This window comes from Tiliqua scincoides, chromosome 5 (assembly GCF_035046505.1).
Source record: "Tiliqua scincoides isolate rTilSci1 chromosome 5, rTilSci1.hap2, whole genome shotgun sequence".
In the NCBI taxonomy this organism is placed as follows: Eukaryota; Metazoa; Chordata; class Lepidosauria; order Squamata; family Scincidae; genus Tiliqua; species Tiliqua scincoides.
The window spans coordinates 109,794,492-109,806,253 of NC_089825.1; the positions used below are offsets into that span (position 1 = coordinate 109,794,492).

General features: G+C 42.6%; 1 protein-coding gene across 1 annotated transcript; it reads left to right on the top strand.

Moving 5' to 3' along the window:
- The first annotated feature begins 2,069 nt into the window (after positions 1 to 2,069).
- On the top strand, positions 2,070 to 3,011 carry LOC136653110 (olfactory receptor 6M1-like). Its single transcript, XM_066630033.1, has one exon. The coding sequence runs from the start codon at positions 2,070 to 2,072 to the stop codon at positions 3,009 to 3,011; it is 942 nt and encodes a 313-aa protein (XP_066486130.1).
- The last annotated feature ends 8,751 nt before the right edge of the window (positions 3,012 to 11,762 follow it).

Consider the following 11,762-nt stretch of genomic DNA (forward strand, 5'->3'; position numbering starts at 1 on the left):
CTCGGCAACAATCATCCCAGTTTTTAAAAAGGGTGACCCTAATCTCCCTGCGAATTACCGGCCTATCAGCTTGCTCTCTGTAATAGGCAAAATTTATGCAAAATACCTAAATAATAAGCTTTTTACCTGGACCAACTCTAAGGATATTCTAGGTCCTGAGCAATCAGGATTTTGTCGGGGCAAATCAACAATGGATAACTGTTTAATTTTATCTCACCTAGTCTATAAACAGATTAAGAAAGCCAAGGCAAGACTCTATGTGGCTTTCCTTGATCTAAGAGCTGCGTTTGATTCCATTGATAGAGATCTTCTTTGGTCTAAATTAGCCAGCATGGGGATTGAGAAAAGACTATTGATGTTAATTAAGATCTTATATTCTAACACATCATGTAAAGTTAGATATGCCAGGAGTGGTAGCCTCACACACCCCATTGCTATAAACAAAGGGGTTAAGCAGGGATGCATTTTGGCTCCCATGCTATTTAACCTGTTCCTGAATGATTTAGCCCCGGCCTTGAAGACAGTGGATAGTCACTGCCCGATACTTGGGTCCCATCCAGTGCCGCTATTACTGTATGCGGATGATGCGGCTCTTATTTCTCGAACAAGAATTGGCTTAAAACGTCTACTCAATCAATCTATAGAGTATTTTACATCCAACAAGTTACAGATTAACTACTCTAAATCTAAAATCATGGTGTTTGCCAACAATTGGAAACCATTTAAATGGTCATTTATGGGCAACAAAATGGAACAGGTAAAGACATTCAGATATTTAGGCATTAATTTCCACTATAAGCATTCGTGGGTTTCTCACCGTAATGCAGTCCTAAATGCATCAAAAATCTCATCCCTTGCAATTTCCCGGTTTTTTTTAGCCAAGGTAACAGATATGTCCCGGCTGCTTTAGAGGTATTCAAGGCTAAGGTACTTTCGCAAGTTCTTTATGGCTGTCCAATCTGGCATAAGGCCTTGAATCATTCAACTGAGAGCATACAGGCCTCCTTCCTGCGGAGGAACTTGGGTTTTCCCAGATGTGTTCCATACTCTGCTATGTGTCTTGAAGTGGGTTTTATTAGACTCAAAACATTGGCTTGGTTGAGATCAGTAAAATTTTGGCTTGCAATCCTCTTCAGTGCTGCCCCATATGGGCTAATGTACCAGCTTCTGGCTGATCCAGTACTGCCTGTGGAGGTTGCGGATTTACTCACCAAGCTTAAATCGATAGGTCTAGACACAGCAAGCCTGGGTATGATTGGTTTAAGCAAAGCCTACAGGACTATCAAGGAAAGATTGCTCGATATTGAGCATCAAGAGCTACTCTGTGCAGCTAACACCATTTGCTCCCCTCTCCATCTGCACATCCCAGTCAGCTTTGGGAAGCCGACTTCTTTCCTTTATCATCTGCAGTGCCCACAGGCTCGCAGAGCATTCTCCCTTGCGAGATGCAATGCCTTTCCATCAGCTCTGCTAGCGGGCAGGTTTAGTGGCATTCCCTACTCAGAAAGAGGATGTACCTGTGACAGGAATTGTGTGGAGACATTACATCATATATTTTTTTACTGCCCACTCCATGATACCCTTCGTAAGATCTATCTGGCTCCACTGCTGAAAAAATGCAGGGCTGGGAGGATTCATTTAAATTACAAACTCTTCTTTCCATGGAGGAAACTGACTCTCTTGACAAGGTTGCCAACTTTGTTTCTGGGATTCTGGCAGGACGGAATTCTGGGTCTTCCGCTATATTATGGTGAATGGGGGGAGGGGGTATTGGATGATTATGAGTGCTTTATTTTATTGTGTGTTCTGAATGTTTAATGTTTGGTTGTTGTTTCGTATTTCCATTATCTATGCCAATAAAGGTCTTATGTATGTATGTATGTATTTGACACCCTTGGTTTAGAATGAACTCTGAATAAAGTACATGTTCACTCAGAAAAGCCCTTAATGAAATGAACAAATTTGCCTCTAAGGAAACAAATCTTCAATACTATAATTATTTTTCTCTCTCTTTTTCTTAGCCAAACAAAATCTTTGCACTTTATTTAGAATGAAGATGTATTGCTAAGATGGAGCTTAGCAACTCTACTAAGCCTATTGTCACTGAGATTGTCCTACTTGGCTTCTCTCATCTCCTCCAGCTTCAGAAACCGCTCTTCTTCCTTTTCCTTGTCATGTACATACTGACTTTGCTTGGCAACACTTTGGTCATCCTTGTGATCCGGATAGACCAGCGTCTCCATACACCTATGTACTACTTCCTCAAGAACCTCTCCTGGCTGGAGATTATCATCACTACAACTGTCACGCCAAAGATGCTCACCCTGCTTATCTCAAAGGATAACACAATTTCATTCTTTGCCTGTGCCCTGCAAGGGTATGTCTACTTTGTGGCTGGCTCCACTGAAGTCCTTCTTTTGGCTGCCATGTCAGTGGACCGCTTTGTGGCTATCTGCATCCCACTGAGATACACAGCTATAATGAACAGCCGAGTCTGCCTGCTGATGGTCTTGTCTTGTTGGTTGTGCAGCTTCTTTTCCATTTCAGCATCCACGCTACTCAAGGTTGGCCTACCTGTATGTGGCCCCAATGTTATTGACCATTTTTTCTGTGACAGTGGCCCTGTGCTAGAGATGATGTGTGCTGATATTCACTTCCTCCAGGCCTTAGACTTGACAGTTTCCTGTTTCATGCTTCTCAGTTCTGTATGTGTGACAATTGTCTCCTATATCTGCATCATTGTCACTGTGATGAGGATGCCCTCTGCCAGAGGCAGAAAGAAAGCTTTTGGCACATGTACCTCTCACATCACTGTGGCATCCCTTTATTATGGCAGCTCCATCTTCATTTACATCAAGCCAGCTGGAAGCTCTTCCATGGAATTCAACAAGATTGCCACAGTATTCAACACCATGGTGACCCCAGTGCTCAACCCCATCATTTATAGCTTCAGGAACAAGACTGTGAAGGATGCAGTGAGAGATGCACTTCGGAGAGTTGCTTTAAGATAGAAAGCTTAAAACTGCAATCATATACACACTTTCCTCAGAGTAAGCCCCATTGCATTTAAGTGACATACATCTGAGTAGATATACCTTACTTGGCAGGATGGACACTTCACATATCTATACTGTACTGTCATACATATGAGGACTTGGTACAAAAGATGGAGATTGCTTGCTTATTCCTATTTACTTCCCCTAAAGTCCCATGCAGCAGAGTGTTTGAGAACAAATTGGGTGAGAGAAGGCATGGAAAACATGATGGAAATTGGCACTGTTTAAGTTGAAATAAAGATTTGATTGATCAAACCATATAGATAGAGAGATGGATATGGATGCTCTTTACACTCTCACATAATACCAGAACCAGGGGACATCCACTAAAATTGAGTGTTGGGAGAGTTAGGACAGACAAAAGAAAATATTTCTTTACTCAGCATGTGATTGGTCTGTGGAACTCCTTGCCACAGGATGTGGTGACAGCATCTGGCCTGGATGCCTTTAAAAAGGGATTGGACAAGTTTCTGGAGGAAAAATCCATTACGGGTTACAAGCCATGATGTGTATGTGCAACCTCTTGATTTTAGAAATGGGCTATGTCAGAATGCCAGGTGCAAGGGAGGGCACCAGAATGAGGTCTCTTGTTATCTGGTGTGCTCCCTGGGGCATTTGGTGGGCCGGTGTGAGATACAGGAAGCTGGACTAGATGGGCCTAGGGCCTGATCCAGTGGGGCTGTTCTTATGTTCTTATGTAAACCAGCTCAAATTATTTCCAAAGAAAATCCCCAAAATTAGTGACGTGTGAATGTCCATCTATTTGGATTTTTCAAAATCTTCTTCCTGGATGTTCAAAATTATGAAATACTGGTGTAAAACTTAAAAAAAAATCAGGAGGATGAATTTCTTCCCTGATTTGATGCCAGTATGCCACCTCACAAGCAAAGAAAAGAGGTTCCAAGAAGGCTGCCGGTGCAGCTGCTCTTTTAGAGTGCTCCGGCTTTAACTTATAATATTTGTTTTATCCTCCTACTCCCGTCTTTTATTTTTTCCTATCCTTTTTTGTTATTGTTATTTTATAGTATACTCTTTGTTTTTATAAGTTTAGTGTGATATTGAGCAGCTTTGAGCTAATATATAGCTTGGTAAAGTTCCTGAAGGCCACAATGCCGATAGCTTCTTCTAAGAAAAAGCCGACAGCGCCAACAGCCTCCACAATGAAAAGACGGAGAACCAGCCCGGTGCCGAGTGGGACTGATAAGAAGGGTGCCAAAAGGAAAAAAAAGAATTCAAACAATGCGGTAAAGATTACTCCTTCCATTGAGCCCTTTCTTTTACAGAAAAAATTACCTATCTTGCCCACAAATTCCCAACAACAGCCGGAGGCTACAGATGTTACCCCCCTCTGCTCTTCCTCCTTGGATTTATCAGCAGTCTGTTTATCTGCCCCTGATAAGGAAGACATTATCCAGAATACAGACTCTGTGCTGTTAGGTGGAGCTCAGGCAAGCTTGGATGTCAGCATTCCCTCTGTGGTGCAATTAAAATCCTTGGGAGATGCCTGCTTAATCTCTGCTCAGACCCTTCGAACAATCTACGAACGGTTTGATGAACTCGAAGGACACTTGCAAACTGTTTTACAGACATTGCAGCGTTTGGAAAATAAAATCCAAACTGGCAGCAACCTTCAGCTATGCCAGCCCAGCTCTCTCCCAGTGCCACTTTCCCCTTTAAGAGCAGAGCTTAACAACAATATACAATTGGAGAGGGGAAGCCTAATATCCATTGGTTGCAATATGCACTTGAGATTAACTCCTTCAGCAGTGGTTCTTAATATTCCATATGGAGATGCTTTTCTGTGGTCTTCTAAGCCCAGGATGGTTAAGGCTCTGTCCCAATTGCTGAAGGCACAAGTGGATTTGTCTGCACTGCGGGAATCTTTCTTTTTGCCCTCCAGGAACTATACCAAAAGGCTTTATTTGGCTTTTAATTCAGAAGCAGTACCTAATCTTATTTTTAATACTAGAACACGTTTTAGGAATTTTAATATAACCATCCAGAGAACTTTTATACAGTCTGGAAGTCAAACGCTTCTTAAATTCAAATCTCACAAGCCGTTTACTCCAAATAAGAGTCTGCCCCTTGGTTCTCGAACAAATGTTTCTCCCAGAACCCTTCCGCGCAGTCCAGTGCATGGTGTCAACTGAACCCCATTGGTGGCGGATCTTGCAGGTGCAGGCACAATGCCTAAGAAGTGTCAGCATGTGAAGTCCTCTTCTTGTTCTCAACCGGTCTCCCCGATCCACTCCCTTTGTGTTGGTCCAAGAATGCTTCCCTGGGATAACCCTTCCTCAGCCTTAATCTCGTCGATTTTAGCCAAACCTCTGACGCCTATCGTAGTCAAAAGGCCATTATTTTCGCTTCCCTTGTCCAACTCAATTTCTGACAATCTGTCCAATTCTATGGGTTTGAATTTACAACCAGAAACGACCAGTGCGCATTTTATTAGTAACGATTGGGGAAATTTGCATACCAATGCACCTTGGGAGCTCGAGACTCAGCAGGGTGAGTGCCCCCCTTCCCTGAAGACTGCTGAGTGCCAGCCTTTGTCGACTGTAATTTTTTCGCTCACACCTGATTTGGACGTCCGTCCCAAGGCAACTCATCATCATTCTCCCTCCAGACAACTTCCTCGCTCAACCTCCTTACCGCAGAAGGATGTGCCAGGTGACTTTAATATGTTTTCTATGAAGCTAGATTCAGCTGGAAGTGGCATTGATTCTGCAATAATTAACTCTGGCTGACCTTTTAATTGCCTTGCTACGTCCCCACTGACTTCTAATCTTTCTCAACCGTGACTAAGGCAAGTTCCGGCTGACTGTTATTCCCCTCATAGTTCTGGCATCGCTGCACATTTACCCAATCAGTTTAAGCTGATCTCCTGGAATATTGCAGGTTGGAAACGGAAGTGCTCTGATAAGGAATTTCTATCCTATCTAACATCTTTTGACATTATTCTCTTGCAAGAAACATGGTCAATAGAACCAATTCTTTTTGATGATTATCAAACTTTCCATCTACCAGCTCATAGACCCAACAAGAAGGGCCGCGCTCAAGCGGGTCTGGCAATTCTAATCAACCCGCTCCTGCCAGCGACCCTTGTGGAGGCATCGGAAAATCTATGCAATTTACTAATCGTCAAACTGATTGTTCAACAGCGGACCTTTCTCGTTTTCAATGTCTATCTACACCCCATGCCAAAATAGATCGCAGCGGGAGCAAGCTTGGAACTTCCTCTCAGAACAATGCAATGCAGCGTGCAGTATCTCCCCTAACACTACCGTAATTCTTGGTGCTGATTTTAACTCAAGAGTTGGGGATGGTATTGAGATTTTTCACAAGATGGCTTGTGAAGACTGTGAACCTTTTATTTCTACTCATGGACACTTAGCGAGGCGTTCTAAAGACATTTGTTTTAACGATGCCGGGTATTTTCTGGCAAATTTTAGCCTCCAGTTTAATTTGATTTGGCTTAACGGTTTATGTAACTTCTCTAGGGCTTCGGAATTTACTTATATTTCCCCAGTAGGTACGAGTGTTATTACTATGTTTTAATTTCAGCCTCTTTTTTGCCCCTTGTTTCCACTTTTAAAGTTGATGATTTTAAACTGAGCGACCATCTCCCGTTATGTACTGCTTTTAACATAGACTCACCTCGCACTGTTTCCCCAACATGCGCTAGGGAAAGCTATACCCGATTGGCAAAAATAAGATGGAACAATTCCACTCTTTTTGAAATCCAATCACTATTGAATAATTCAAATTGTAAGATTCTGAGGGATTTTGTTTTGACTCTAACAGAGCCAGTATCTGTAGTGTCTGCCTTTGAATCTCTAATGAATTATATTTATGTAAATATTGTTCATCCAATGGCCGAGGTCAAAGGCAGGCCCAGTATTGATAAATTAGGATGGTATGACCAGGACTGCAAACGAGCCAAGGCCCATGCCAGGGAGTGTTTTGGGAATTTTAGAGCTAGTAATTTGAAGGAAGATTTAAAAATCTATTTCACAGCCACTGCCTCCCTTAAGGAATTGATCCAGTATAAGTGGCATGAGTTTATTAAAAGGTCCTGGGGAAGATTGATCCAAGCTACAATTAGTAACAACCACAAGTTATTCTGGGAGATTGTTTCTAGAGCCTCCAATGAAGCTACGGGTAAGCCTAATTCAATCTCCACCTATACTTGACGCCAACACTTCTCAGACCTGTTCTATGATCCGGCAGCTGCCTGTAGTGGGGGCTTAGAGATTTCTTTTTCTAACTTTGAGGCTTGGTCCGATGTATCCGAAGAGGAAATTCTTGATCTAATCGTAGCCCTAAAGCTGGGCAAGGCTCCGGGGCCTGATGCCATTCCTTTCACTTGGCTTAAAGAAGACCCATCGTTTTGGACTTCTATTCTGACCCCGCTCTTTTCATCTATTAATGCCTCTGGCCGATTTCCCAAAGTTTGGCTTAAAGCCATTGTGATCCCTATTTTCAAAAAAGGCGACTCTAGTAAGCCAGACAATTACAGACCTATTAGTTTAATTTCTGTAATTGGTAAGTTGTATGCAAAACTCCTTCTCCAGTGCCTCAGCCAATGGATTACCCATTTTAACATCATGGGTATAGAACAAATTGGCTTTAGGCAGGGGCAATCCACTTTGGACCATGCCCTCACTCTTTACCATTTAGCACATAAGTACTCCATTCAAATGAAATCTAAGCTATTTGAAGCATTTCTGGACCTCAAAGGGGCTTTTGATAATGTGAACAGAAACCTCCTCTGGGCTAAACTAGCTTGTATGGGGCTAGACCCTAAATTGCTCGCTCTTATTCGGGGCTTATATTCTAACACATCTGCCCAAGTCAGATATACAGCAGAAGGGAATTGTACTGATGAATTTCCTACCAACAAGGGGATGAAGCAAGGTTGTGTGCTCACTCCCACTTTGTTTAATCTCTTTTTAAATGACTTGGCTCCTTCTCTGGCTACTGTTGATGGTCATCCCCCCAGATTGAGGGACTTGCAGGTACCAATTCTACTCTACGCCGACGATGCGGTTATTTTATCTCGCTCTCTACTGGGACTAAAACGTTTAATCAAGAAGTGTACTGAATTTTTCTGCTCCAACAAGCTACAAATTAATTATGTCAAATCAAAAATTATGGTCTTCGGTAGGTCCTGGAGACCAAGTGAGTGGAGATTCAATGGTCAAATTATAGAACAGGTTAAAACATTTAAATATTTGGGCATTTTATTTTCGCATAATTTAGCATGGACGCGCCATCGCTATATGGCTCGTTCTATTGCTAAAGCCTCTTCGCAAGCCATCATTAGTTTCTTTCATAGTAAAGGAGGTTTGTATATTCCGGCTGCGCTGAAGGCTTTTAATGCGAAGTGCTCTGCCCAAGTTTTATACGGGGTGCCGATTTGGATTAAGGCATTTAATAACTCACTGGAGCAGATTCAATCAGCCTTTTTAAGAAGTATACTAGGCCTGCCCCGGTGTGTGTCCTATGAGGTGCTCTGTATTGAATCAGGCCAAATTCATCTCGAAACACTGGCATGGATTAGAACAACCAAATTTTGGCTAAAAATTCTCTATAATACTGATCCTAACACTCTCCTATATCACCTCCTTGATGACCCATATTTCTCAGATAAACCTTGGAGCACAAAAATAAAGCAACTGGGAGTTGAGCCTGACCTCCTTGGCCATTTGTCCCAAGATGAGGCATTTAGGCTCATTAAAGGGAGACTTTTGGATACCTATACTTCTAATATCCTACTTGCTGTTAACAAAACCTGTTCACCAGCATATTATCACCTACTGGTCAAAGTGGGGGAAATTCCCAATTATTTTTACATTTTGGAATGCCCAAAAATTAGAAGGGCTTTTTCTATGGCCCGCTGCAACTCTATTCCATCCGCTGTTCTTTGGGGTAGATTTCAAGGTATTCCTCTTCAGGAAAGAATCTGTCCTTGCCCCCAGCGAGTTGCAGAAACGTTAGATCACCTCCTTTTTCATTGCCCGCTCCATAGTGTGGCTAGGGGAAAATGTTTAGTTCTCCAATCTTATCTTAACTCCTCTCTTGAGGTCTCTGTTATATTGCAATCTTTATTAGCCTCCACTGACCCTAACATCATTTTCCAGATAGCTACATTTATTTCACAAATAGTGGCGTCCAACTTGAAGCGTGTCCCTACTCCCTGAAGTCCGTGTTTTATAATTGTCAATTTTAGTTTGGTATGCTATGGTTCTCTAGTCAGCTCTTTCAAGTTTTGTTTGTTTGTTTTTTTCTTGTATATGTAAGTGTGTATGTATTGTAATTGTATGCCAATAAAGGTACTGAAACTGACTATCATTGTTAAAAGAATATACATAGTAGTTTGTTAAAAGTACAGGTCTTTAACATTTCCCCAAATGCAGTCACATACCATAGTAGCATCAAGTCTAATATACGTATTAAAAATAAAACATTGAAATGGGGACCCACCTGAAATTGGCACACGACCCATCTAGTGGGCCCCAACCCACAGTTTGAGAAACACTTCTCTAAACCATCCAAAATCTGAATTAAAATAGTATCTTAAGGTTGTAATATTTATATACATATTTATATACATATAAATATGTATATACATATTTATATACATATTTATATACATACTATATATACTATATACATATATATATATATATATATATATATATATATATATATATATATATATATATATATATATATATATATATATATATATATATATATATATATATATAGTGTATCCAGGGGGCTGGGAAGCTGCATAGCCCCCTGGTAGCTATGCAGCTTATAAGGTAGCATAAGCCCCAAGTGGGTCTTAGATGGGTCAAGATGGGTCTTCTCAGATCTGTGCCTGCTATTGAGCCAGCGCAGGATTGAGAAGACCCATTTCAAGTCTCCCGGACCAGGATGGGGGTTAAGTTATGGCAGCAGAGCCTACCGCCATCTCTGCCCCCCTCCTTCCCTCCACCATGCCTTCCCCAGCCCTCCCCCACCCTGAAACACCTCCCCCCACAGAGACTGACAGCCCAATCCTGAGCTGTCTGGAGTGCGCAGCTTCGGAGGCACCGAAAATGGCTGCCACCACATCCTGTGCTCCTTGGGCAGCTGCAGGCGGGACCTCGGGAGAAGGGGAGCCTTCTCCCAGGTAAGTGAAGTAGCCCCTCAACAGGGCTACTCTATTCACCATCGACCAAAAGGTCGCAGTGAGGGAAGAGTGTTCATGTAGGGCTCCAAGCCCTGCACGAATGCTCAGGATTCAGTGGAGCAGAGCTCCACTGGACCCACCACTCCCTCCCCCTGGCACGCCTCCCGCCCACCCTCTCCCTGCCTCCTGCCTCCCCGTCACACCTCTTCCCCGCTCTCCTCCCACCTCCCCCTCCCTGGAACACCTTCTTGCCTCTCCCCCCACCCCCGCTTTCCTCTCCATGGCTCAGTGCTCCATGAGACTGCCAAGTAGCAGAGGCCAGGTGCCCACCCAGTGTTTGCCCAGCACTGGCCAGCACTGGGCTAGCCCTCACGGTAGCCTGGTGGTAAGTCTTGCAAATGTGACTTATGGCATGTAAGGATTGGGCTCTTATTCTTCTGCTGCCCGGTACTGGCCTGGAGTTCTGGGTGGTGGTCCCCGTCCTCCATCCAGTGTTGGACTACTAGCCACTCATGCTACTGTGGTTATAATGGCGATGGGGCAGCAGTAGCAGGTTGTTTTACCCTTGATACCCCTAGCCTAATCTGCCTTGTCAGTTTCACAACCTACCAAAAATTGGGTCGTGGCCCACTGGTGAACCACAGATGCACAGTTTGGGAACCACTAACTTACACAATTGACTGGCATTTTCATTTAATTTTTTTATTTGTCAATTATTGAGGCAACCTACTGGGCTTCTCTGCTGTTCTTACTGTTTTTGTTTTGTTGTTTTTATTGATTATTTTGAACTGTTTTTGAATGTTGTAAGTCACCTTGAGTGTTCACACTGGGAGAAAGGCAGGACAACAAACAAACAAATGTATGATCGAACTTTGCAAATTTTCTTTTCTTCATTTTTATATCAAGCCAGTCATGCTGGTCACAATTACCCCCATTTTACAGACACAGAACTGAGATCAAAAAATGAAGAATTTACCAAGTTCATCTATGGGAATCTGGCGGACACTGCATTTGAACCCAAGTCCAAATTCCATCATCCTCCCAGTGCCACTTACTTCAGGGGATCTTTTCTTTCTTTTTTTAATGTCAAAAGAGATGAAAAGTTATCTATAACTCTTAGGTCTCCAGTGGGTATGTCCCAGAGAGACACAATGCCATTAAATAAGTTCTCGGATCTTCCCAACTTTAATTGGAATGGGGTTTGGAAGCTAAATGAAGCTACTAATGTGCCAGGATGGCTACTATCCAAAACAGGTACACAAGTCACATAGATATTGTTATATATATTTCATGGGAATTTATGTTGAGTTGCATTACTTTGAAGAAAACATGCATTTAGCACAACTAGTGTATAATATGCGAATGGACATGAGATGATGTTGCTATCACCATCTCCATAACTCCAACTGTTACCACAGTGTAGTTTAGAGGGTGTCTAATCCTTTTGCAAAAGTATTCTGACTTTTCTGAGCCCTTGAACATTCACCAGCAGAGCCCACACAGAACTTCAAGACTGAATCCAT

What these genes read in the sequence shown, in the direction of transcription:
- LOC136653110 (XM_066630033.1), top strand. Translation starts at nt 2,070, where the DNA reads ATGGAGCTTAGCAACTCTACTAAGCCTATTGTCACTGAGATTGTCCTA.